The sequence below is a fragment of the Caloenas nicobarica genome, chromosome 14 (genome assembly GCF_036013445.1).
Source record: "Caloenas nicobarica isolate bCalNic1 chromosome 14, bCalNic1.hap1, whole genome shotgun sequence".
Classification (NCBI taxonomy): Eukaryota; Metazoa; Chordata; class Aves; order Columbiformes; family Columbidae; genus Caloenas; species Caloenas nicobarica.
This window is the reverse complement of record NC_088258.1, coordinates 13,035,182-13,062,943: the sequence shown is the minus strand read 5'-3', so window position 1 is coordinate 13,062,943 and position 27,762 is coordinate 13,035,182. Positions and strand designations below refer to the sequence as shown.

At 39.4% G+C, this 27,762-nt stretch overlaps 1 protein-coding gene across 2 annotated transcripts in view; it reads left to right on the top strand.

Annotated features, from left to right (window-relative positions):
- RBFOX1 (RNA binding fox-1 homolog 1) overlaps positions 1-27,762 on the top strand; it is a 1,184,784-nt gene that overhangs the window by 332,334 nt on the left and 824,688 nt on the right. The window contains exon 1 of one of the 2 annotated variants that reach the window (XM_065645209.1): positions 22,860-22,914. The exons of the other annotated variant lie outside the window; for it this stretch is intronic. Within the exon in view, the coding sequence (XP_065501281.1) occupies positions 22,912-22,914 (3 nt within the window). The 5' untranslated portion in view covers positions 22,860-22,911. Of the gene's footprint in view, positions 1-22,859; positions 22,915-27,762 lie in introns of those variants that run through there. 2 annotated transcript variants of the gene reach the window in all.

Genomic DNA, 27,762 nt, shown 5'->3' with positions numbered 1-27,762 from the left:
CCCAGTGCTATGGCTCAACTTTTAATCCATGCACATTTATGCAGTTTTCAGTTGCCTTCTGTCTGAGTAACTCACCAGAGTGACTGTCTTGGGTCTAACATTCCATCAACCTCTATTAGTCCTGGTTAGATGGATTTTTATAACATAAGCAGAGTAAAACAACTTCTTACAGTTTGGACAAGAACACAAATGCTTGTCTTGTTTATATCCAACAGAGCATCTGCAACAGACTCGAACTGGTTGAGAGCATTCACTGGGAATGTCTTCAAATGAATTTAAATTGCAAGCTTGGTCAACTAAAATGCTTTTAATTGTTCATTGGCAGCCATTCAACCCAATTTTTACACTCTGATTACAGTGTATAGCTGCTTTTCTGTGTGTGCGTGTGTTAATAATACATAGATATATCCATTAAAAAAGAAAAAACCAAAACCCACACAAACCAGAAACATTATCTAAATGTATATAACGCTATCAGAGTTTAAGAAAAAATGCAGTCATAACAAATATATTTATGTTATACATTATAAGATCCACCTGGTAAGCAAATAGTTTCCCTTTCCTATGTTTTTGTTTTCTTCCTGCACCTTTAAAATGAAAGAGGGGTGAGGGAAGCGGAACAGCCGTGGTGAACAAACAGCCGCGCTCCCCTCCTGCCTCCCTCTTCTCTCTCCTCCCCACAGACATGCAGATGTGCTGCCAGTTTTCCCCACACCAGTGGGCAGTTGTTCACAGAAGGACGTATGAGATCTCCTGCCCATTCCTCTCTCAGAGAAGCTCTTTTCCTTTTTGTTAGTGGTAGGAGAGTCAATACAGGATGAAATAGAAGCAGTAAAAAGTGTCTGTACACACATGGAATGTTTCACTGGTCATCTCCAGACACTTTTCTTTCTATCATAAAAGTCCCAGAGAGTCAAGCTTGAATAGTTTCTAGCAAAAGTGTATTTTTTGACATATTGTCCAGTTTTGACTCATCGTAACTATACAGTCATTTACCTCTAGGCCACTTTTCCTACACTAGCTTTTTTTACAATAAATCTCATGAAGGTCTTTTGCGGAATGAAGTATGAGCGAAAGTCATGTCTGCTTTTTCTTATGCCTTTATTGTTTGAAAAATTCAAGGTAGCAGTGGAAGTTGCCTTTTTTGCACTACAGGTTCAGTTACAGCAACATAGAGTAGATGACTTATGAGATAAAGGGATTTCTTATTAACCTCATTGAGGTCTTTTAAATTTCTCAGTAATTTTTGCTTCTTTGCATGCGGTCCATGCATATTGGGCTTACGTAGCATGGTTTTGGGCGCAGGGCAGGGCTGTAGGGATGGCTTCTGTGAGAAGAGATCAGGAGCTGCCCTCATGGCAAGCAGAGCCACTTTCAGACAGCTTTAAAATGGACCCGCCGCTGCCCAAAGCTGAGCCCATCAGCAATGCTGGTGGCACCTCTGTGATAACATGTTTAAGAAAGGCTAAAAAGCACTATATAAGCTGTTTACGGTAGTGATTTGTCTGTTTGTCCTTGTATAACCTGTAAACTGAGATTGTGCACATTGTAATGCGTACACAGATTATCAGCAACTGTATCTTCGATGCTATGGCTTCTTAAAAATAAACAAACACACAATTATACTCACAATAAAAAAAGAAAAAACTTCAGAGTAATCATAATAAAACCCACGAGAGCTTACCTACCTGTGATGGCTGCATTTGGGGCTCTACAGAACGTTATAGCTTGGTTAAGTGTTTGGCTTGGGTTTTTTTTTGCACTGTGTGTAGTAGTCTTGGATCAAGCCATTCTGTAGCAAGTCATTTAAGTTGTGTAAGTTTCCCAAATATCCAAAGAGGGTTTCTTAAAACATTTTTAATTAAGATATTTTAGAAATATAAAGAAGTATGCTCTACTAATTTTCTTTACTTAATAGACTAAATCATGGGAGACTGGATAGTCTTTCAAGGAAATGTCCTCATCAGCTAGAGATTAAATTAGGTCATCTTGATAACCTGGTTTGGTGAACCAAATTGATATTTGATAGTGCCTCCCTGGGAGTTTTGGGTTAAAAATAGTGAAATAGTAAAAGGAAATCTCCAAAAGGGGTTTTGCATCTCAGCAGATGTTTTTCCTTTCAACAAAATGATGTTTCATTTTATAATTGGAATACAGTATGCCTTTGAACTTTCAATAGCTAAAGCTATTAAGTGAGAGTATCACATTTCATTTATTATATTACATTTTAAGTTCAGTCCATGCATTTTTAATTCTGTTTATGTCTTGAGGGCTTGCCTCTAGTGGAATAAAACCAATCAAGAATCGAGAACAAGAATTAAAATATAGGTCCTAATTCACCATTGCCCTGTGGTTCCTTTGTGTTTGCTTGAATAAGTACAAAGGATAAATAACATAAATGTAAGGACCCTCTGGAGAATACTGTTATTGTACGGGGGCAGATAATGCTCAAATTCTGCCAGGCCCACCCAAGAGTCTCTGAATGTCAGAAAGCTGCTCTCCAAGGTAGCTGAAGGTAGAAGGAAGTCTATGAGCTGTGTGCCAGGGCAAGGTAGAAAGAATGGCCAAAATAAATGGTTTCACAGAGAATCTGAATTAAAACAACAACAACAACAACAACAACAACAAAAAAACCCAATACCTGAGAGAATTGATGGCGAAGGTCAGGTGTCTGCAAGTTAGCCTGCCTTTGAGCCAATAGTGGTGACTTTCCTAGCTTTCAGAAGTTTGAGAGTAAAAATTTAATAAAATATTATAGATGGGAGGAGATGAGGTATCAGGGTGCTGGGGAAAAATCTGAGGCATCTATCTCTTAAGAAGAAGCCTTGAGAGCAGAAACAGGAGGTGGTGGGTTGGCACCAGCCGGCAGCTAAAGCCCCACCTGGCAGCTCACTCACCCCCAAAGTGGGATGGGGAGAGAATCAGAAGGGCAAATGTGAGAAAAACTCATGGCTTCAGATAAAGACAGTTTAATAAGTGATTTGGCACGTGCAAGCAAAGCAACATAAGGAATTCATTCACTACCTCCCATCGACAGGCAGATGTTTCACCATTTCCAGAAAAGCCAGGGCTTCACCACTCATAAAGCTTACTTGGGATGGCAAACACCATAACTCTGATCATCCTCCCTTCCTCTCTCTTGTCTCCAGCTTGATTGCTGAGCACGACATCAAATGGTCTGGACCTTTGGGTCAGTCAGGGTCACTCGTCCCAGCTCGGTCCCCTCCAGCTTCTTGTGCACTCCCAGCCCATTCACTGGTGGGGCAGCCTGAGAAACAGAAAAGGTCTCGAGACTGTAAGCACTGCTCAGCAATAAATAAAACATCCCTGTGCTTTCAACACTGTTTTGGTCACAAATCCAAACCACAGCACCATAGGGGCTGCTGTGAAGATAATTAACGCAATGGTCCCACCTTGGGGCACAGCTGAGCCCCTCAGCCAGCCTGGTGGCACCTCTGGGAAATGTGGTTTATGAAAAGGCAAAACCCTGCCCAGGCAGTGAGGAGTGAGCACCCACGTGAGAGAGGAGAGGCAAGAGGTGCTGCTGGGGCAGGGCTTCCCTGGGGAAGCCGTGGTGGAGCAGGGGAAAAGTGTGAGGAGGAAGGAGGGCAGAGAGGAGCTGATTTTAAAGTTACTTTTCCCCATTTAATGACAGGAAGACAGTACGTGTGATTACTATATGGAAGAGACGGCAAGTGTGTTAGAGCAAGGCTGTATCTCAGGAACAGTCCTCTGAGGAGAATCTGAACTGCAATGCTATGTAATATCAGGCTATGTACTATATTTCAATAAATATCTACCTCAGAAATGAGGCGAATACCTTTATTGTGCATTTTTGGTTTCACTTATCTATAAGTTGTCTTTTTATCATTGATTGGGGAAAGCACAGGAGATGGTGAAATATTTTGAACTTCTCCATAAAGACTTTGATATGCTGGTTGTATTTCTTCCATCTTCTCAGACATCTTTCTGCACTCTTGAGGCTTTGTTCTGTTTGTTTGTTTGTTTGTTTTCCTTCTTACTGGTCCTCTGCGAGCAGAAGGATGGGAATGTTTCTTTAGCTGTTTGTACTCACGTGTCACGCACTTTTCGGAATTTGGTTATTCCAGTCTCTCTCCCTTGCTCAGTTCTTGATGTTCTGACATTCAGATGAATCACCAAATGCTTTTTTTTTTTTTTTTTACTTGGTTGTTAGATTGATTTTGTATGTGAAATTCATTTCAAATGCCTGTTCTGAATATACTCGTCTACCTTCAATTTGCCTGGCATATTGAACAGAATCCGATTAGACGTGTTTATAAAATGACTTCTCTCTAGGCCTGCAATTCAGCTGGAAGTGTGAGATGACTGGGGAATTTGTAGCTCGCAAGCTTCAATTGCTGGAACATACTGAGTCATCAAATATATCTTCCTTTGTAGACACAAAGCAAGTTTCACCTTAGGTATTTAATTACAGCAGGCAGCAGAGTTGGGTAGTGTGTGGGTGTTAATGTCAGCTGAGTCTACAGTGTAATATCTAAACAGCCTTGTCTTACCTAACAGACTAGATCTGGGTTCAGACCCCTAAGGCGTAACTTGTATTTGAAACTAGTGTGGTAAGGTGTGAAATTCCCTGCAAAAAATGCAAAACGTTTGCCACATATTTCTATTTTAAGTTTTGTTCCTAAATCTGGTATATGTCTAGAAGCAGCTTCCTTCAAGCTGGTTGTGAAAACTTTATTTCTGTATATAGGGTTCTATTAGCATATCCTCTTGACTGCGTGTAATTATGAGAGGTTATTCTAACTGTCATTTTAGGTCTCTTTCCAGTATTACCTTGAAAACCAATTGTGATTGTATGCTGAAAAATAGAATAATCAGCATGTTCACAAGCATTTCTAGTATGTTTTGGTAATAGAAAATAAATAAAAAAATAGTTTAGTACTATAAAAAGTGGTATGTGTTATGACAATGGCCGTGACCAAATATCTGACAAGAGGAGGTGAATATTATAGTAACTTTCTTTACCATCAGAGTGGGAATGTAGTTCTACTGACATGTTTACATTTCCCTCTTCTCTATCAGCTAGCAATGATATACTATTTCTAGATTAAAATAGTCAGCAAAATATTTATTCCAGTTTTAATCAGCAAAGTGTATATAATTTAAAAACTATATACACAGAGAATATGATCTTCCAAAAACAGTAATAATCCTAAAATTATGTGTGTACAATAAGATTCTTTAGTTCATTTCTGTGAAGACAAATTAGAGTAATGCGGATGCTATTTTTTCTGTTTATTTATCGTATAGTATAATTAGATCTAGAGATTCTAAGACTGTGTTCTCTGCTTTACTGCTGCTATATGGGAGTGTTACTAGCAAGTCAGTATAGAATGTGCAGTCTATTTACGGTCATCTTTTATAGTGTTGACTTTGAAGAATGCATCATTAAAGCACCTTATCCTTAAAACATACTGTTAAAGCAACATTTCTGATGATGTACTACTGGGATACATCATCAGCATCAGGCTCCTTGCTGCTACATTCCTCAGAGCATAATATTGCAAAAGAAAAAAGGAAGAATACTGAACGAACACGGTGTTAACTCTGAGAAGTTTACATACAGAATATGTTGCGGTCTGACTTTTTTTGTCTCAAGTCCTGAGTCTCTCCTCTATATAGTGCCAATATGCTGCCAGAAAATTAATATGATTATGATGAAAGAATTATGTCATCAATTTATCTTTCTTGCTTTAGGATGAAATCTTACTAATATTTGTAAATATTTTCTTGCTCTTGCAAATATTTTCTTAAAATGTGAATATGATTCTACCCAAAAGCCTGTATGAAAACACAGCCCAAATCTGGCAAAGTTCAGGCATGGTTTTATAGCCAAGGCCTTTCTTTAATCAGAGCTTGAAACCTGTCAGAGGAAAGGGGCCATAAAATCAATTCTAAGTAATCTTGGAAATGAGATAATAGTCCATTAATCTCGCCAATATAAGCATGAAATTTGCTGCTGCCAATACATTTGTAAGAAATGTATCAGTGGAAATGGGACAGAAGCCATAGCATTACTGTAGGGGTGACTTCTTCGTACTTCCACTGAAGGCTGGTTTTCAACTTTTTTTTTTTTTTTTCCTTAGTGAAAACATATAATTCATTTGTGGAACGATGCCAACCAAAACTTGTCACTGGTTCCATATTAAATGAGAATTAGTGGCAAGCTTATAATGTATGACTCATAAATCAGCATTGAAAGTTTAAGTGGCAAGTATTAGAGGAAGCAATCCTGTGGTCTGTGTGGCCTGTTCCTGATCAAACTGCTGGGGAACTACCATGAATATCTGTTGTTATTTCAATATGGTTGTGCCCTGGCTTCACTCTACTTTAATTCCTGTCTAGAGAAACCACTAGATAACACTCAGAAATTGTTTCTTAAAAGAGAAGCACGTCTTCCTTTTGTTAGCATAGAGCTCAAGCAGATTGCTCCTTCTCTCACCTGGGCTCCCAGTATCACACTCTTGCTCTTCAAACAACCCAGTTTGCCTGGGCTGGGTATCTAGACAAACCAAAGCATCTATAGATAACATTAATTTTGTTATCTCATTTCTAGGAACTGTCAAGGACGGTGCAGGCTCTTAGAGAAAACATAATTTTATTTTTCGCCTTCGCCCTTTGACAACCTTTCTATATGTAACAAAGTGCAGTTGCCTTTACAGAAAGGGAATGTACATGGTGTTAACACCTGGGCTTTCTCCACTCTCCTGAGATTTTCCTGTGAGTTGTCCTGTTCTGTTGTTCCTTTGAGTTATACTTTCCTGCATTAGAAACATCATGGGATTGTGGCATGAAGGTGGAGACCGAGAGGAAAAGCTTCACCGTCGTAAAAATTCTTTCTGTGTAACATAATCTAGCAGGCTTGATTCGCTGAAATAGGTGGCAAAATTTTTGTGTCAGTCTTGCAAGACAGGTATTGTTTTAAGTGGTACAAGCCTAATTTTATTGAGTTAAGCAGCAGAAGACCATAATGAGAACTGAATATCAGAAGGATGTTTGCCAGTATGGCTGTTCTTTCATTTTTGATGAACAACTTCCATTTCCCTCAAATGTATTCATTACTTAAAAATCTGATCTGAATAATTCTTTTTAATCATGCTTGCCATTTATATTGCACACCAGAAAATCCCTGTATTCAATATTCAGAAATCTTAGAATTGTAGTTAGTTTTGTTTATATTTGAAGGTAATAGGTTATCTAAAACTTCTCAGAATTATTTTTTTGTTTTGAGGTGTGTATTACAGTAGTATGAACTAGCTTTATTTGAAAGGTTGAATGAAAATTTCAAATTTCCAAAGTAATCAAAGGCATTATCTTCTTGTTGGAAAATGTTAAAGGTAAGAAAACAGGGAATTCTGTGCAGACAAACGTAAAGACGTGTAATGAAACTACCATGGAACTATTAGGGGAGGAATACAGTGATACAATTTCTCCATAACACAAAAAACTTACTGGATATATCCTTTCTTAAAACCTCTGGAAGTATCCAATAGGACAGATGTTAACTGAAACAGAAAGGTATTTTTGGGTTATTTCAGCATAATGTAGAAGGCACTAGCTATGTGTAGATTCTCTTTCATTGTATTTTCTACCAACATTCACAATAAGCTGCTTTTTAAAGCGAATGCTAACGAAACAAGACCTACTTGCCTTCTTTCAGTACAAATACTGTGAGCTGGATCCATAAAGCACATTCAGTTTTCCAAATGTCTGCATGCTAATATCTTTTTGATTTTGTTACTAAGGGTAAAGTCACTCTAGTGTCATCAAAATAGGCTGTGATCACAATGTCTTCATCCTTGTCTGTATAAAACACTTTTTTGGATAATATGCTACTAAAACTGTGCAGGTGCTTTGGCTTTATTGTAAATATTACCTGAGAATGTAGTAAAAGGAAACTATAATTTTCAGTATTGTTTGATTTTTTTCTTCTCTCAAAAAGAGAAGATAATCCTAAATTTGAATGTAGGCTGTACCAAATTTCTACAGCCTGCTGGGCCTGCATGCACCAATTTGAGAATTTTGTGTAAAAGGCTTATGGATTGTCATATAAAAAAGTCATATTTATGCATCTAGTGATTTCAAATTTGGAAGCAACTTTTATTTTATCTACTTTACCTGAGTCTCACCTGACTGGTTACTAAAAGCAGAACAAAGCTCTCAAAGGAAGCAGTAGTGTCTATTCCTACAGCTTTTTCAAAATCCTATGTTCCTATGCTGTAAGACACAAGCCATTCCAGTGATTCACCTGGAATTCACTATAATGCAAAAGCATGCATTATCAGACTTATAACTGCAAACCACTGCTCATTCTCATGGGTAATATCTCTCCAAAATTTGCCACAGCTTCACATTATTTTTGCCTTGAATAAAAATATAGCAGTTGTATGTATATGTGATATCTTCATCCAGAACACTAAAAAATATATGTGCCTTATAAATTGCGATCAGAAGCACTTGCATCATAGGAAATATTCTGTGATGCTACAGAATTTCAGGCTTAATTAGTTTTCCAAACCTTCCTCTTTTTGGCAGAGAGGAGTGAGTGGGTAAGCAGTGTGTGCTTACACTGTCTTAGTTTGCAATGAAAACCCAACGGAGGTGACTCTTTTGTCATTGATTATTGAGGAGGTTTTCTCCGGCTGGATGCCTTCTGCCTGGTCACCATAAATTAGTTTTGTGTCACTGCCTCTAACAACCAAAACACACTGATAGTCTTTAAATGATGGTTTATATGACCTGAGATGGGATATAGCCTTATTTCTCTGCTCTATTACTTTCAAAGAATAATCTTTCTATTATTAACATGCTATAGTAAAATAATTTGAAATTCTGTTGAAATTTATAGCGGCTTTGTTTGTTGCATCTCATGAATGCAAACCTTACCAGAGTTGTAAACTATTAACCAGCAGTTGTATGTGTATTCATTTTAAATAATGTGATAATGTGGTCTTTTTTCTTTATTTTAGAATGGTTTGCAGTTTTATGGTTTTTCAGAACTCTTCTAGCTTGATTTTTCAACAGCTGTATAAATAAGATAGGAAGTCTCTGACAGTGTGATGCATTTATAAAAATATAAACGTGGCTGTAAGCAACTAGGTCTGCCCTAGCAATTACAATAAGCAGAATCTTCTCTGATTGGAGTCACATTTCATGAAGCTAAAAAGGTGATAAATAACAATACCTTAGGAATGAAAATTTCTGCTGTAATTGGGCATTTTTCATCTGATTTTCAAATGAAGATTATATTTTGAAACTGTTTAATAGTAGTTTTTCATACTTCTTGTATGTTTGTGGTGTTGCCAATTTCCCAATGAGCAGTCTGTTACTTTTTAAATAAAAGCTTTCAAAAAATAAATACACAAATTCAATTTTACACGTAATTGCACTGTTGATTAAGAACAGTGAATTGCTCTTTTGCATTATTATCTAAGTTTCTGAGGTGGGTTTATTTTTTTAAATTTGACGCATTGAGGATGGTTTTCAATCTACTGCTATAGACAGGCTAAGGACAAAACCCGAACTGGTTCCAGTTGGCTCCTACGGCCCCAGCACAGGACAGAGCTGAGCCTGTTGGCCAAGCTGGTGATGCCTTGAAAAGAAACTTCTCCTGGGGAAGTCCTGATAACCATTATAGAGCAAATGACATGTGTTCCTTGAATTATTTTCCTACCTGAAAGGTTTGCAAGGCAGTTTGTGTGCCCCTTCAGCTCCAGGACTGTTACATAGGCTTATTAACTCATTTTAGATGCTTTTGTGGTACTTCGGAGCCTTGTTTGGAAAAGTTTATGAAAACAAAATTCTCCTTACAGAAATGGTAATCATGAGGTTTAAATAATTTCATACAGTAGAAATGAACAGTTGCGACTAAAGATAACAAAAAATACATTAACACGTTATTTGCATCAAAGTTTCTCATTTATTTACTGTAGTAAAATCTAGTCTTCTACTACTGCAATCCTTTTGTTAAAAACCTTCAAATACTTTGATCAAAAATAGAATACAAGGGGAATTTGTGAGTGGATTGCTAGAATACAATGTCTTGATGCATGGCCTTTCACATCCTGTTTCACAAACATTTCATCACCTCGTTATTTTCTGACACTTTACAGAAGGTGAAGAATGCTCAATGAAAATACATAAATCATGAGACCCCTTCAAAATTTCCTGTCCCCTTTGCTACTCAGAAGTGCTAAAATGGTGGACCTTTCACTGTTGGCACTCAGTTCAGAAGAGGTTGTCCAGTGACAAGAAAGATGCAAAATAGAGTAGAATACAAGGAAACAAAGCTGCTATTATGAAACAGAGAAATGAGGAAACGTAGATAAGAGACAGAGAGCAGGAAGGAATGGAGGGTGAGTGCAAGTATTTTTATATTTAAGGCACTGAAAGATAAGAAGTCAAGAAAAGAGTAAGGGGAAGTGATTTTGTCAGTGTTGTGGAAGAATTAAGTCTCACTGGAGAATTTGCATGGATTTTTGGTTCTAATGGACAAACACAAATTGTTATGAAATTCGTTTTGCTTTGTTGGTATGCAGATGTATCTTTCAAACACAGATTTAGTATCCTGAGTGAGTATAGAATCAAGACAGAATATTCTTCAGAACTCAGCTAGCTTTGCATGGTGAGCCATGCTCAGTTCAGCTGTGCATGGTTCCAGTCAACATGACGGTGAAAGAGGGGCGGTTTGCCATGGGGTTGGAACCGTTGTACTTGTGGGACAGAGATAAATGGCAGATAAGTGCAAAGGTGTGTTGTTTATCCATAGCGAGTGACAGGAAAATTTCAACTGTGGGTGATAAACACGGTGGATGCTGCACATTGTCTTGTAATTGTCTATAAAGAATGACATTGCTGTCTTCATTTTAGCTAGTTTACAGAATTTGCATCAAAATAACCCCTGTGTGATCAATCCACAAAATGTTTCCCAACAGACTTCACTGCTGTATTGGGTTGACATGGCAAGGTTCTGGTAGCTGAAGGGCTGCAGGGGTGGCACCTGTGAGGAGAGGTCATTAAAAAAGGTTTTGGACTCTGATTTGCTCTTTCCCTTTCACTTTACTTAACCATTTATGCCAATGTGAAGTTTAAAAAAAAAGTTTTATAAAACATGGATACGCTGCCTTGGATCTTGTATGCTTTGTGCAGCAACTTTGGGGCACAGAGAAATAACTACAAAAGACATAGAACTGCAAGAGATCGGGCCTTGTTCTACTGGTCTTCACAGCTGTGACAAGAGGATTGAGAATATGGTCATGAAATGTCCTGGTATTGATTTCCTGCACATGCAGGAAGCAGTAATAACAGTTCATAGAGATGATAAAGCTCCCAGTTTTTCTGTGTGTTAACACGGGAATTAAGCATAGGTGCTGATAGGGCAGTATTAACTGGTCTGTTACTGAGCAATTCCGGGGAAAACTCTTACCAAAAATCTGTACTTTCTTTGTCCCAGATCAATTTCCACGCCTTTTTCATTGTTTCCTGCCTGATTAAATAGATGGTTCTATTGCTGAACTGAAAATGAAGCTGACGAACTCCCTAAATGCTGCAGAAACCAATGGTCCTTGCAAAAGGTCTTTGTTTTCATTGCCATGTAGTTCAGATGTGTTACATCTGTTTTATTAACCGAGCTAAATGTTTACACCACCATGTTCTCTTATTTACCAAATCCCACTGAATAGAGGTTTCCCTTTTCTACTACAGAAGCACAAGCCCAGTATTGTACAAAGAAGAGACGCTGTGTTTACCAGTGCCTATTCCTCACCAGTTACAAGGAAAATACTATCTACCCATCAAGGTTTTTTGGTTGGTTTGTTTGTTTTTTCTTTGGTTGGTTGGTTGGTTTTGCTTCTTTTTTTTTTAAATTGTGCTAAATTGTTTTAACTGTGTTTGGTGTATGAATATATCCTGGGTTTATACACTTCTGGAATACTTTACCTAAGAATCCTTACATACGGATCGTAGTCCACTCCTCTTTAGGCCTAGGAAACATAAAAGTTGTGAAATGCTTCTCTTTCAAGAAAGCCTTCTTTTAATAGATAGGTTCATTTTTTTTTCCCCTGACATACTCATAAAAAGCATTATCTTACTCTGCAGTTAGTCTCCCTGCAATCAGATAAAGGGCATGGATTAATTGGAGAACCACTAGAAATATTTTAAAGGGATTAACATTAATGGAGAAACAAATTATCTTTCTATCATATGAGGTTAATAACAAAAATTAGTAGTGGCCCTCCACACTTAGTCAAAAACCTTGCAGAGTCTGCTAAAGATAAATCAATCAACTTTTTCTATAAAATCTATAGAATTTCAAGTGGTTTAGGGTCCTCACTCTCCCCTTGAAAGCCTGACTCTGACTGCCATATCGGATTTTAAAAACTTGTTTGTAGATTCATAGTTGAACTGTCACTGAAATCAATGTTAAGTGGAGTCCTCATTAGCCTGTTATGATCTGTTGTTCTCAGTGTAAAGTTACTATAGGTTCATTAACACTTTCACTCATAATTAAGTTTATGTAGTAGACTGGAAAAGAGAGTATTTTTTTAAATTGACTCTATTATATAAAAAACATAATTGTTTAATCCCTTACAATATTTAAAGCAGTTCTGCAATTAACATGTGGCCTTTATTTGCATAAAGCCAATTTGCAAAGGTGATTTGTAAAACCATATTAAGCATCTCTTCTGTCTGTGTATTGATGTGATATTTTCTATATTCATTGGCTGGTTATAAATACATTTTAGACAATCTTTGGCACGTATCAAAGTACTGAAGTGTGTGTTGTTGTTGCAGTATGCTATAATCTATTCGAGCTCATTACTTCAACACAATGCTTACTAAAATTACTGTCTTTATTAAGACAGTTATAGCTGAAATAGCCACACCTATGTAATATGGCCTGATATTGTATGGTTGTATGTTGACTCTTTTTATTATATAAGCACAAGGGTCTTATGGAGCGCTTTTTGGGTTTTTTTGCATTAAAGCGTTTGGCACGGGGAAAATTCTCAGATTACTTCCCAACTTGTTGGCATCTGGACAGCCTGCAGGCTACCAGTAGGCTACCTGTAGGCTAAATTTTCACTTGCTCTAAAAGGAGCAGTAGAAGAGTAAGCCAGTTGTAATTTTTAATTTCTAAAAATGTTAATGTAGTGTAGTGAATGGTGATAAATGGAGGGCACTGGACACTGTCCTCCAGTGATGATCTCTGCAGGAGCAAACTGGTCCATAAGTACAAATCCTACTTATATTTCGATGAAGGTCTCAAGGTGATGATATAATCAACCTTGTAAGCAAAAAATAAATGCATACTTTCAATCGCTTTCTCAGGAAAATTCTTCTGACAGATTAAGCATTGACAAAGTCTTTAAATTTGCATAAAATCTTATAAAAATTGGATGTATTTAAAACTCTAGTTCCATAGATACAGATATAGAAATAAACTTAGTGACTGTCCATGCACACTTAATTTTTGGTACAGGCTATCCAAGCAGTAGTGGCCTGCAGCATCTTATCATCTCAAACAGCTCTGGAGAGGAATTATCCTTCACATCATAGGCTGAAAGTCAGTAGAGCCGAAATGCTACAGATCCAGTGGCTCAAGTGTCATGCTAGCAATCACTTCAAGAATGCTGTTTACCAGCTGCCAAGAGAAAGGTGGGGATCAATCTCCTTGTCGTCTCTCTCATGCGTATTAAAGAATGTTTAAGGTTCCACACGTTATCACATTCCATTAAAAATCCCATTAATCTAACCCATACTACAAGAAACATGAAAAACCTAAAATAAACAGTGGTGTGTCCCCCTGCCCCCCCTGTGTGTTCTTTCACATAAATCTTGCTCTGAAGTATTTCCATGTACCAACAGAAGGTAGAAATTAATCAGTTAAGGAGAAGCTTTTTTTTTTAACAGTTGTGTGGCCAAAGGTCCCTGGTGAGAAGGTTTTCCTAATCATTTTCCAATAAAGAACAGAAGAACCTCAAACGTGGCATTTCCCAAGAAGTATATTATTAGAAAGAATTGGTATTTGAGGAGCTTTATTTTATTAAAAATGTGCAAGAACTCCTATGTGTCTAGTTTCACACAAAGCTTAGTGAACCATTAGAAAATTAGCTCATATGTGCTGTTTATACAGTTGGATGGCTGGAGACTTTACGTTTCACAACTTCTTGTTAGTGACAAGTTCCAGAGTTCCAGTGAATTATTTATGTGGCCAGTTTTCCTGTAAAGATAGAACTGAGGGTACAAACGGAGTTCACAAATGCTACCAGAAAGCCTTCAGGTGATAAGATGAAAATGCATCTTGGTCGCTGCTGATCTTAAACCTGGACTTGGTTGTCTGTCTTACATTTTTCATCTCTAACTTCTGAATTTTTGCAGTTTATGAACAATTCATGAACTTCTATTTATCTTTAGCAATTGCCTTGTGAATCAAGGATTTAACTGGAATAAGATAATCCAGGAAATAGTAAATTTCAATTCATTTTTATGACTCTAATATATATTCCGCATATGAGAGCAGAGATGTGAATACATTAGCGATAAAAATACTAGAAAGAATTTACCTATTTCTATAACTGTAGTTTAATTCCCAAAGATGTGTAGTCAGAGATTGTGGCAGATCTGACTTTTGCAGCTCTTGGATTTTCTGGGACTCTCTACCTCTGCAGGTTTTTTCCTGTGTTATTTCTTCTTTACAGTGGACTACTTTTCAGCTTGATTCTCTATCTAAAGCAATATGGATCCACATCTAAATGTTTTGGAAACTATTTCATTATTTCCAGGGAATTTCTTTCTCTTTCTCTTGGCTAAACAATAGTTTCTCCGTATTTGATGTTGATAAAACGGTTTAAAATCCTTTCTCTGCTGTCAAACACAAAAGTGTGATGTTAGGCAAGCGGTTGTCAATTACATGCGGCCACGCTCCAGGATTTGCTGCCTTCAATTCTGGAGTGAAGCCAAAACCGTACTGTTAGACTGAGAGGCAGGTGATAATTTTAAAATCCAATAATTCATGAACTACAAGGCTAGCTAGAAACTCATGTTGTGGAGCATTGAGAATCAAGGAGTTTTCATGAAAGATATTTTTCAAATTCTGTCTTTGAGGATGAGTATTTCTATCAATACGTGAAATAAGAATTTTAAGTTTTGCATATAGGTGAATGCAGGTGTCAATCAGTTAGCTCCCCAAATATAGGGTGGAAAGTTAGAAGCTGTGATGAAAATGTTAGCAGATTCTTAAGATGTCATAGACGCCAATTTATTCAGACAGCTCTAGCATAACCTGTGAGTATGGAAAAAGTACGTCCAAACCGGTACAAATGATTCTATATCTTAAAGTTTATGAATTATGGTATAATCAAAGGAAGCTACACTTGAAGAAACTGTAAAAACTGCCAGTCCTTCAATTGCTCTGAATCCTGTTATTGGTAATGCAAGAATTAAAGACAACATATCACAGCACCAAACATACCCTGAATATCTTCCAAAATTGCTTATCTAGACTCTCCATTTCAGATAAGTTCCCCATGAATTATTACCTAAGTATCGAGAAGATGAGTATGCCCTCTAGTCTGTCAAGGTACCATATTTATGATAAGAACAACGAAGTCTTTCTGTAGCATCTGCAGTATTTACTTTGCTTAAAAAAAAAGAGCGTACTCCTTGGACCAGTAACAGCATGGTCCATACAGGATGGCACAGAACTCCACAGTAGCCTGGCTGGCTGTTTACAGCTAAGCAGTCTGGTAGCTCGGTTACACAGAAGTCAGGATCATTATTCTCATTTTACAGGGATGAAAACCATTGGAGAGCTGCTGAAGAGAAAGGGGGAAGTGGCTTGTGGTTTGTGGCAGTGGCATCATCAGGAGTCAGATGGAGATGGAATTGCATTAAAATTTCCCAGAGTCCTGCTCTGTTTTTTTCAGTAGCAGGGCATGTCTCCTCCCTTCCAAATGTCCCAAACTCAAAGAAAAAATGCATACATCATTGCTTTTAACAATTCTTCCCAACTCTTCTGTACTCCTGCCCAAATACAAATGGAAATGAAAATAGAAAGGGAAGCACAGAACCTGATAATGTTTAATCTGTGAACCAATCCATCCATGCAGGATAACAAAAAGACAACACAAAAGGTCAGTTAAACCAGCTTGACCTTTTTTCCACATATAAAGCAATAATCTATCAGCCCTATCTGAACAGTCTTCAATCCCAAGGCGCTCTCAAAATAACTTGGAGATAAAGCACAGAGATAAAAATCAGTAGATGCTAATGTGTTGGCCATGCAGTTGTTTCTTCAAGATGTTTCTTCAAAAGAAATTTTTCATATGCTATAAGTCAAAGCTAAGGGAGGGAAAAATGGTATTTCAGAATAACAACTCATTGGAGAAGTGGAACAGATTAACATTTTATCACAGACAAGTTGGAAACTCTTTAATTTATAGATATTTAAATATAAGCACATTAAGATACTGCTACTAGGGCATTAAAAATAGAAGCATTATCTTTCTACTTAAAGATTCTACTGAAATAACTATAAATTTCTAATTAAGTAGATGTTAAATCTGTGCTACAATATAGTTAATTTTATTCCGTGGGACTGAAATCTGGAACCTAAATGTAATAATAACTTAAAAAGTCTTGGTCAAATATCCCAGAATTATTTTCCTAAATAGAACTGTATGAACAAAATGGTAACAACAGCAACAGAGCAACACCAGCTTAATGCCTTCTTCTGATGCCAAGTCAAAAGCATTAAACTGTTCAGACTCCAGTATTAGATACACAGCAAATAATCCTTTCTCTACAAAGCATGAGTGAAGACAAATTCAATCTAACCAAAACTTCAAAGCTTATCATCATTGTCCTTGTTCAACTCCATCCAACACATCATCCAGAAAACAAGTACTCAAGATGCCATGTCAAGAATTAAAAAGCACTTAAGAAGTCTGAAGTTAAACTAATAAAACACCACCATCAGAATAGTACAAGTACAGAATGGTGCATCTCTTTTTCATGTTTTGTGTTTGAAAGTTGATTTCTCTATTTCCTTAAGTTTGTGTCCTATGGCAGGATTTCTGTTCGGTCATGGATTTCGAGAATCAATATACTGTCTTTCTCCGAAACATTCAAGGCTACACTTCGTGATAGTGTCTAAAGGGCTAACTATCAATGGGTATATACCAAAGTATATACCAATGCGTAATTATTTTGAAGATGATTCGTGAAGTGTTTATGGCACCAAAATTTGTAATACATCAGCAACCACCACAAATGGATTTACTTTAAGCTCAGGTATTTCACTGCAAATGGCTTGTGTGTTCACTTACCTTTGGTGATGAAATGAACAACCCCTAAAATGAGGCAGTACCTTTGCAGCAGTTGTGGATGTGTTATAGATGTTCTTTGCTGCAAATACATTATGAATTTTTAAAGCATTAAATATGTATGCACTATTTATAGTATTCTTACAAATACATGGAATCTTCATGTTTTGAAGACTTCAAATCATTTTTTTACTACTTTTCTCTTGATTTTTTTTCTTTTGTTACAGCATCTGCAGCATTTACTTAGTCTGCTGTTCAGAGCAATTATTTTGTTCAAGAAATCATCATCTTTTACCTCCAGTTCACCTCCCAGATAGCACAGATCTGTTTTCTTTATGTCTATTTTCTATTTTTTGTAGGACTATTTTTTTATCTCCGGTTTTTTTAAGAAGCAATGAAACCTAATTTTTTTCTTCTACCACAATAATAATCTCTTATCTATTTACCCCATATAATTGTAGCATTGAACAACAAATGAGCTCTGAAAACAAGACAGCAGGCACTGAACCTAATGTTGTTTCATTGGACATACAGGCCCATTTAGATTCATTTGTTACCCACAGGTTCATGTTAGTCTGAAGTGCAGTTTAGGTATGTTGAGCAATCGTTAACCTGACCTCTGCTTTGAGTAACATTTTCCTGAACAAGCAGGCAATCTGCTGTGAGCTGCCCGACCCTGTGTTTCAGAAGTTAGATGGAGAAAACAGACTATGTTCTTGCCTCCTGGTGCTGATGAGCTGATCGGAAGCAGATCAAGGACTTTGTGTTGCCAGTGCTCCTCCGATATATTTCTAGGTCCAGAATTTTAGCCCCTCAGCAATTGCAGTTACTTTATTGGCCCAGATACCATTGAAGGGGGTTCATAAGGAGAAGGCTGTATGGTCTGGGTAGTTGAAAGTAAGGATGCTAATTGTCTGTTTTGCAAAAATGTGATGGAGTAAGGCCAATAGGAGTTTTGAGTGCATGTCCACAATGAGTTTGAAGACCTAAACAGGCTGAGAGCAGACAAAACAGGTGGCCTAGATGGAAGCTGAAGGAACCTTCATCACTGCAGCCTCCAAAGATCAAGATGATACATGAAAGAAGAAGAAAATATTTCAGTAAAGCTGGGGAAACTTCTGCTCATTTAATAATTTCCTTCTTCAAGTATTGTCTTTTAGTCCAGCAACTTGAATGCAGTATATTAGGTTAAGTTTTACACAACCATACTAGGGCTTGCCTTTGTGGTGTGCTCCTCACTGCCAGCTCTTTTTGATCTTCAGGATGGGTCTGCTCCACCTTGCACTCCATCCTTCTACTCCAAGACATTCCAGCTATTCCAGAATTCAGCAGCCAAGAAAACAAGAGCAGTTTTTCTTTTGCTGACCAGCTGTTTTCTTGCAAAAGCTGCAAACCATCTTTTTTTCATAAGAATCTACATGGTTCTTGATTAGAATAATTGCATGCCATTTTTATTTCCAACACTATCTGGAAAAAAAATATGGAGATACACTCTGAAAACCTGAATTAGGCTTTTATTCAGAAAAGAAATGTTTTAAAATATTTTATGAATTAATCCCTGACTGACTGGGAATTTGTTCAAAACATTGTGTTTCAACAGAGCCTTTCACTACCTGCCATTTATGTAGTTCTCTTGTTATTAATAATTCGCTTTAAATTGGAAAATGTCGTCTTCTGAAGCCAGCTTAAGTGCACGACTAGGCAATAATACTTAAATTTGTGTGTTTTCTTTGTAAACATTTCCTAGAGGAATTACTGTGAATTGTGGCTTCAGGCAATTATGATTTTAGGGTAGACTTGTCAATGTTACTTTTTATCAAATGCTTTAAATGTACTGTATATTACAGAGATGACTAAATAGCAAGATACCTTTCTAAAGGTGGTTACTGTCCAAGAGACAGACAGGCAGGTACAGGTACATTTAGATACATCATGTTTAGGAAAGAAAGTATTTTAATGCGTGGAGCTCTGGAACAGAAAACAGAATATTTGGGTGCTGCTCCCTGCTCTGCCACAGACCCATCTAAGAATATGATGCTCTCTCTCTTGGCTTCTGTTTCTCCACCCATAATTTATTTTTTGTATCCTTATTTAAATCAACAATTGAATTTCAACAATTATTTCTTCTTATAGCAACCAACCAACCAAAAAAATTTAACCTCACCTGGGAGCCTCTATAGAATAACAATGGCAGACTTTTGAGTATGGAGTTCTTTTAAGAAAGATATGATTTGCAATTCAAAGTTCCTTTGTGTGAAGGGAAAAAAGGGAAAACAGATATGAAAAATAACTCAAGAGAAACTTTTTGACAGTATTTATACCAAAGGAGGATATGTAGGTATTGAGACTCCAAAAGACAAGCTCTGATCTAGTAATTTAATATATAACTCTTTCTGTAGTCAAGGACAGTTTTAATCCTGTGAGTAGTCCTTAACACTCCAGTGAGTATTCACTTCTCATAAGGGATGCTCAAATACTTAAAGATAGCTTTTTCTTAGTTCCAGTCCATGAGATTTCTCTGTTTTTTAATGAAGAACTTTGGTATAACTCACATATTTGCATGAGCTACACCTGTTTATTATTTTAGCACCTTAGAATAGTTTTGAATTCTTAATGCTGCCAGTGATCTATCACAGATAGATGAGTGGATATTGAAATACTACAGGTCAGATTTTGAAAGAAATTGACATGCCTAAAAATCTTTGCAAGTTGGATCCTTGGTGCCACCCTGAAAATCACATCTATGGAGAAGAGAGAGGAATCAGAGGCTGCTCAATCTGGGAAGGCACTGGATGGCTCGCCCTTCCTTCTTTCCTTCCTCCCTTCCTCCCTTCCTCCCTTCCTCCCTTCCTCCCTTCCTTCCTTCCTTCTTTCCGTTTCATACTACTGGGCTGCATAGTCCTGTGCAAGGGTCCTTGAGCATATGGGCAAGAGAATCTGCTCTCACTCTGAATCAGTCAATGGTCAGCTCTCTGTGAGCTGGGATTTATCCTGAAGAACTTAACAGCAGAAGTTTCACGAGGAAGAAAGTTTGTCTTGTATTGCATTAGCATATATCATCAAATTTTTTTACATGAAAGTTTGTCTTTCAGGTTTTTTTATCAGTTCAGTCTTAAGAAAAAGTGCTGCTGAAGTAGGAGATATTTGGCCATATGATAAACCTATCGAAGTAGTCAGCAATATTGAATCAGAATGTTGAAAATTATTTTCTTATAAGAGGATCTAAATATACAAATTAACGAAGAGCTGAAGCCATTTTGCAACCATTGTGTTTAATTTATACTCTCTAAGCTTCTACTAATAGCACTTTCTCATAGATTAGTAAATAGGGGTTTAGATATCTCCTAGTGCAAAGAATAACCAAAGTTACCAACTGTAAGATCATTTTGTAGTGGTTTAAAGAACTTTTGCATAATGTTTTGATTTCCAATTTACATTCGCTGGGCACATAAGACTCCCATAGGTGTCTTAGTGTTGATTTTAGAGTGAATTAGAGGGCTGAAATAAGAAATGAACTAAACCCACAGGGTGGGTTTTAAGATCCATCCAGAGATCTTTATATGAACTTAATAGGGATCAGCCTACAGAGTGGGACATACGTTTTGAGAGCATCTGTTGTAATAACTTGATGATTTAAATTTCAATCCTGAAAATGAATATTTGACTAACATTATACCTCTCAGTAATATGACCAACTTAAACAAGGTGGAGGTAAAGGTTTCCAGCCATTAGTTTAACACTGCTGCATTTTGGATGAGGAATAGTAATTTCTGAATTTACTGTTTGAAGCAACCTAGCTCCATAAACTGGTTTGACTTGCTACATTCATGAGCAGTTCCACTGAGTTGTGTATTTAGGCAATCCAAGATTATACCTCGGGCCTTAAAACAGCAAAAGAAATAGGCTATGCTCCAAACCTATAAGTAGAAGCACTGGGATATAGGATACTTCTGTATGTGATATACATGCATGAGCTACATTTGAATTTAAGAGTATTGTGGCTGTATTTATTATTTGCACAGGTAACAGAATTTGTAGGGTGATTATTCAGGTAAAGTTGTTTTTAAGGAATCATACACTTATGATTTAAGGCTTGCTTCCTCATTATCACATGTATTACTGCTGGTTTTCATTTTCTATCTATACACTTAAAAGGACTCCCTGCTCCTAAGCCATAGGGGCTAGCACATCTATCTTATCTTCGGAGTACTCATACGTGATTGATACAAGTTTACATGTTCAATTAAATCTCAGTGGCATTAATTTATTGTAACTGAAGGTTGAGCTGCACAAAAATGTTTGATCATTACAGAATTAATAGCTAATGTATTGCAAAGGACAAGGCAGTGTTCTGACAGGTCTCGATGCTTATTTTTTTTTTCAAACTTTCTCATAAATAGCTGCTGTCAGCCTGATTTGACAGTAATTCATGCATTTAGGGATGCTGCGATGCTCTTCTCGTTAGCTGAGCATTAGAATTCTTGTAAGATTTGGTTTCCTTTGGGCAAGAGGAAAGGGAGAAGGAGGCAGAGATGTCTGAGTGTCGCCAAGGGCATCGTTTTAATCAGCGGTTTCCCAAGTGCCACTTTGTGTGTGTGTGTGTTTATCTGTTTGTCTCCCGCACCCAGAAGTGACACCCCCTGCCCAGTCCTGCCGGGGGAGCGCACAGCTCTCCGGGACAACCCCCGGGACCACCGCTCGGCCGAGGACGAAAAGTTGTGACCGCGTCGCCGGTGAATCGGGGAGGTTCCGCCTCGGCGGATCCCCGGACCGCGGGCCCTCCCCGCCGCCCGCCGGCTGTCCTCGCTGCGCGGCGGCAGGTGATGGGGGCGGCGATGCGCGGGGGCGGCGATGCGCGGGGGCGCCGCGCCTCCGGGACCCGCGGGGTGCCCGGGCGCCGCCGCGCGGCCGCCAATCCCGGTCGCGGACGAGCCTCCGCCTGCCGGGGAGCCCCGCTCCCCCCGCCGCCACGGGGCTCCGCGCCGCCCCGCTGCATTTCGCCGCCCGCCTCCGCCGCCGCTCCCGTGCGGCTGGGTGCTGCCGCCGCCTCCCTCGGCGCAACGGCCCCCCGCCGCTCTCCCCCCAGCCCAGCCCGCCCCGCCGGGCTTGAAGGTCACCTCCGCCCGCCCGCTCGCTCCGGAGCCACTTTCCGCGCCGGCTGGAGAGCGGCAGCGCCGCCGCCCCCGGGAAGGTCCCTGTCCGGCCGGTGCGGGGCTCCCGCCGGCCGCGGCGGAGCAGAGCGGGAAGCCGCCCGCTTGCCCCTTCCACCCCCCGCCGCGGCGGGGACGGCCCCCGGGGTCTCGCCGCTGCCCGCGGAGCTCGCGGGCGGACCGGGCGCCCCGCACGTCCCGCTGCCGCTTCGCGGCGAGCCCGGGGGGAGCCGGGCGGCGGAGGAGCGGCATGCGGCGGTGAGGGCGGCGGCGCTGCCCGCGGGGAAGGGGCTGCGGCGGCGGCAGGGATCCGCGTCCCGCTGCGATTTGCCTGGCGGGGCCGCTCGCTCCGGACGGGAGAGGAGCCGCGACCCTTCGCCTCTGCTCGCCTCTTTATGGTGAGTTTCGGCCGGGGCCTCGCGGCGGGTGTTGGGCGACAGCGGGGCCGCTCGGTGCGGGGCATCCCGGCAGGTGCGGGGGGCATCCCGGCAGGTGCGGGGCTCCGCCGCCGGCCCCGCTGCGCCCTGCCCGGCCTTCCCCGGGGAAGGAGGCGCTCCCGCTGTCGCCGGTCGCCACGGCCGGAAAGTTTCCGTTGCGGCCCGGGGCGGAGGGTTGCGCGTCCGCAGAGCGTCCGCGGACTGGGGGCTCTCGGGCACCAGGGGCTGTGCTGAGAGCCGGGGGTGACGGGGCGCTGGGGAAGGGGCTGGAGCGCCCGTCTCCGTGCGGCGGTGCGGGCAGGGGCGCGCTGCCGTGCCCCGAGTGCGCGCCGCGGGGAGCCGAGCGGCACCGCACCCGCTCGGCTTTCCTCCTGCAAACACCGAGAAGGGTGCGATGGGGAGAACGTTGGCACGGGAGGTGGCTCCCAAAATATAAGGCAGAACAAGAAAAATGGCCAGTCGGGTTTCAGGTGAGTTACTGATTAAGAGTGCTGGTATTTAGCTGCTGGGAAACTACTTGCTTGTAAGTCATCAATATTCATACTTATTTTATAGGCGATTCATCATTTCATTTTCTCCTATATGCTTCTGTCAGGAAAAAATGTATCACTGTTGCCTATGTATGCGTTCACTACAGGTGAAGCAACACTATATACATTTTAATGTATAGGCAGTTCCAGGTGGAACTGCCATTCTTCAGCAGAGATGGTTTTACAGTGTGAGTGGCATACGGTCTACATTTCCAAAATGTGTAACGTGGCTGTTGGAGGTTGTGCTGCCAACTTAACGTGGTTCACACAGATGGTGAAACAAATGTGGTCTGAAGTTTGACTCCGGAGTGATTCATATCAGCGAAGTGCGAAAGATCTTGTCCAAATCTGCAGCTTTTGTTTATCCACTCTCTGAATTGCAAATGTGGCATAGTATGGTAGATTCTTAAGTAGTTTGGTGATGACTGGCTTTTCAGTTTAAATAAAATTCCTCTTATTCAAGGGGAATTGGATCGTAAAATACAACAGATGCAAAAGATGGTGTCCCAAGAATGTCAAGTCCCTTGCTTCACTTCTCGCTCTAGACTTGATGATACTTAAGAGAGGACAGACCTTGTGTGTTTCATTTGTCATTTAGAAGTATGAAAACAGTTGCATATACAGGCTGTTAAAGTAGAAGCAGGATTTTGTCACTGTAGTAGAGATTGATGATCATGGATGTATTACAGTCTGAAATGGAGTTAGTCCTCATAATCAAATGATTATTTTCTAGAGACCAAGAAGTCATAGCTGCTTGACAAAATATATATTGGGGAGAGTGGTGTGGGATGTGTGTTGTTGTGAATTTTCAGTGCCTATCTCATAGGTCATTTACTTTTTAGGAAAGTATTTGGTATCACATGCTCCACTTAACAGGGTTATAGCAGTGATTTAGAATAGCTTAAGCTATAGTATTTTTAATTTATCTTAATTTCCTTTTACTTGAATGATTTTGAGTTACTGAATTTATGGGAAACTATTTTTACGTAGCATTTGTGATTATAGACCAAACCTACTATCTGTCTTATGTAGGCTTGAAAGGCTTGGCTACCCAAGTTTCATTTACAGTTTATTCTTCTGACAAACACAGTAGACAAAGGATTTGACATTTCCTGAAATGAAGTCTGTGTTTATCGTGTCAAGACTATATTTCTTTTTTCTATTAGTACTTTACTGAGTACCAGTAATATAGCTGACAAACATAATGAATAAAATTCACAGTTTATTGATGATTTTTATAGTTCTTGTAAATGACGTACTTGGTGTCCTCAACGTGATGAGGATGCTCTTCTGATTTTCATGGAAGGGTGTCCTTAAATGACAGAAATACTGGCAGGAGTCAAGTGTCGAGGATGAGCGCAGGGTTGTTAATTCTTAGGTGCGTAAGCGATCCATTTCCCGTATAGAATATAAGAACACATGCAGGATTTCAAGGTCTAGTTCCAGCATTGTGAATTATTGTAGTGATGCCCGCATACTGCAAGCATGTGCATTCCCTGACTAACATGCACTGCTGACGAGCTGCAAAGGAGGGAGAATATTGTGTCCTTAGGCCATGGGTGCCTGTACTGGTGGTTTTTGAAGTTTCTCCTTCCTTCCCAAGCTGCCATCCTACCCAAAGCCCTTTTGAAGTTAAACATGGAGCAGCAAGGCCAAAGGGGACTCAGCCACTCCTGTAGTCAGTCTTTCTGCCCAGGGCAGGATCAGCTCATACCTGTGTCATCTCTGATGGATGTTTGTGTCCTTTTTCTATTCCCCTTCTCCTCTTACTTTTCTTCCCGCTCTTGCTGTTTTTTCCTTCATCTCATTTTTTTTTTTTTTCTTCTTAGTATATGTTGTTACATAATTCTTTTCTAAAGAATCTTATCTCATTCCCTCCGAACTGTCACCCCTCCTGGTATGCCCAGTCAATCTCTCGTCCAGTATTTTTTATTGCTCTCTGGGGGACCTACTGCTTCTCTGCCACCCCTACGTATGTACTGGCTTTACAAAGGCATTTGCCTGTTTTTTGGAGGGATTTCATGGAAACAGTATCCGTGGTCTCACTTTGTGCAAGCAGGTCAGCTTCATTTAAGACCGAAAGAGCTGTTCAGAATTCACTTGTGCTGGGGGAAGCTGAGCTAGTTGAAAATACAGAAGAGACCAATGGCAGAGTTAAATAATTCACCATCGATAATTTATCATGCTGTAGCTTTGAATCTAATCTAAGTCTAATCATAAGCATTCTATACTGTAAGGATATTATTCTTAGTGCTGGTCACAGGAGGAAATATCATTTACAGTTATGGAAGGCATGGCTACATTAAGCATATAGTTGCCTGAAAGGTGTGTTAGTCTGAAAAAGATTAATCTTCTGTAATTAAGATTAATATATAATACTACAGCTTGAGTGGAATATAGCAGCTGAAAAATGTTTTCCTTTTAACTGTGTTTATTTTGCGCGTCTATTGGAACTCTACTGATTTCTTGGTGCTCGACTCCTTCCCATTTCATGTGGGAGCCCAGGGATGCTGCCATCCCCTGCACCTTCGTAAAAGTAGCCTGGGAATAAAACGGAAGAGTTAGGAAAGAAGTGAATGAGCAGGGCTTAAAATATTATTATTAAAAATATTAATTGGCTCTTTTCAAGGGGAAAGAAACTATTAGGTGTTTTGCAAGCATGTATCTTTCAGAAATTTAAAAGCTGTTTGAAGTGTCTTTAATATAGGACAGGTACAGAAATCTAAGGCTCTGTGACAGTTTTCTGAAAGCCAGTTAAAAATCAGAACATTTTGCAACTTTGGATGCAGTTCTACAGTCCTGTGTTTCCAAACAGCAAGATGTTATTGCAGCTAATACCCTGAAAGGAACAAGGTAAATATACAATTCTAGATTGACAGATGCCTAAGTACCTACCTATGCAATTCAGTGCCTTAAAATTAAGATAACTGCCTAGAGTGGGAAACACAAACTGGGAGTGTCTGTGAGCGGCAGACTGGCTGTAGTCAGTCAAGGAGATTTTGTAAAAATGACCGAGCAAGCTCATATCCATTAAAATAATTGCCACTCTGCTTCAGTTAGAAAGGCGTAAGAGAATATTGTTACAGTAGGTTGAGCAGGAAGTCTTGGATTGCGTTAAAGGGCAAACATGCAAAACTAAATCACTTTTAAGATAAATGGCATAATGATGACTGTAGGGCCAGATGCAGCTGTTTGTGACCAGCATTACAAACACCGTAAAAATATACAGATTTTCTTAGTTTGCAATACATGTGGTTTCAACCCTCTGGTTTACAACCTCTGACCAACAGAGTTCATGGTACAAAAAGTAGAGTTTATGATTCAAAAAAAAAAGGAATTACAAGGAAACAGTCTAGAATATGTTTCAAGCAATTGCTACTTTTTAAGCTTCTCATCATTAAACAAATGTTAGTGAGAGCTGGAGTTAGTGAATCTCAGCTTTCTGCTGTGTTTTGTAGTTAATTAATCTTGAGTCTCTCATGGTGCTAGTTGTGATCAAAACTTTTCCTTTATTTTTCGGCATTTATTAATCACTTTTCCATTTGATTTTTTAGAATCTAATGAAGTATGAATATGTGCTGATGTACTTTTCTTGGTGAGGACACTCACAGGATCTTGCTTGTCTGATTGGTGATTCCAAAGGTCTTCCAGAGATTTTATTGTCTCTGAGTTCAGGCTCTGATTTAGATGTGAGCAAATACTGTATGATCAGAACAATAAGAAGCTAGCCTGAGAATACATAATTTTTTCCTGAGAAATTTAGGAAACTCAAAGTTGTTGTATAAAATTTCAACTGTAAATGTGCACTGTTTTGAAGGTGTGAGTATGTAAAAATGTGGATGGGGTAATTTAGGATAAGGTTTAAGTGAGGAAGTGCTACTCGTTCAGATTGAAGTATTCTAATAGTTAAAGCAGTTGTAGAGAAGGTGGTAGAACGCCTGTATACAGGTAACAGAAAATGCAGTTGTATTGAGCCGTTGTATTTGACTTAAAGGACAAAAGTTTTGCTGGATTGAAATTGGCATCATCTTCACAGGAGATAGATCAGCAGGGAATTTATAGGTACTGCCCTGCTGGGAAAGCCCAGTGCAGTGGTAGTTGGTTTCCTTGAACTGAGCTTGCTTTGTCTTTTGGGTATTTTATGGTTTTTTTCATCTTTCAAGTATCTGTAGCCTACACATGAGAAAACACATGCAGAAAAAAAGTTACATCTGTAACGCTATTGTCTTACAAAACCTGACAATCTGTTGTGGAGTTTCTTATTTCGGTAGCAAAATGA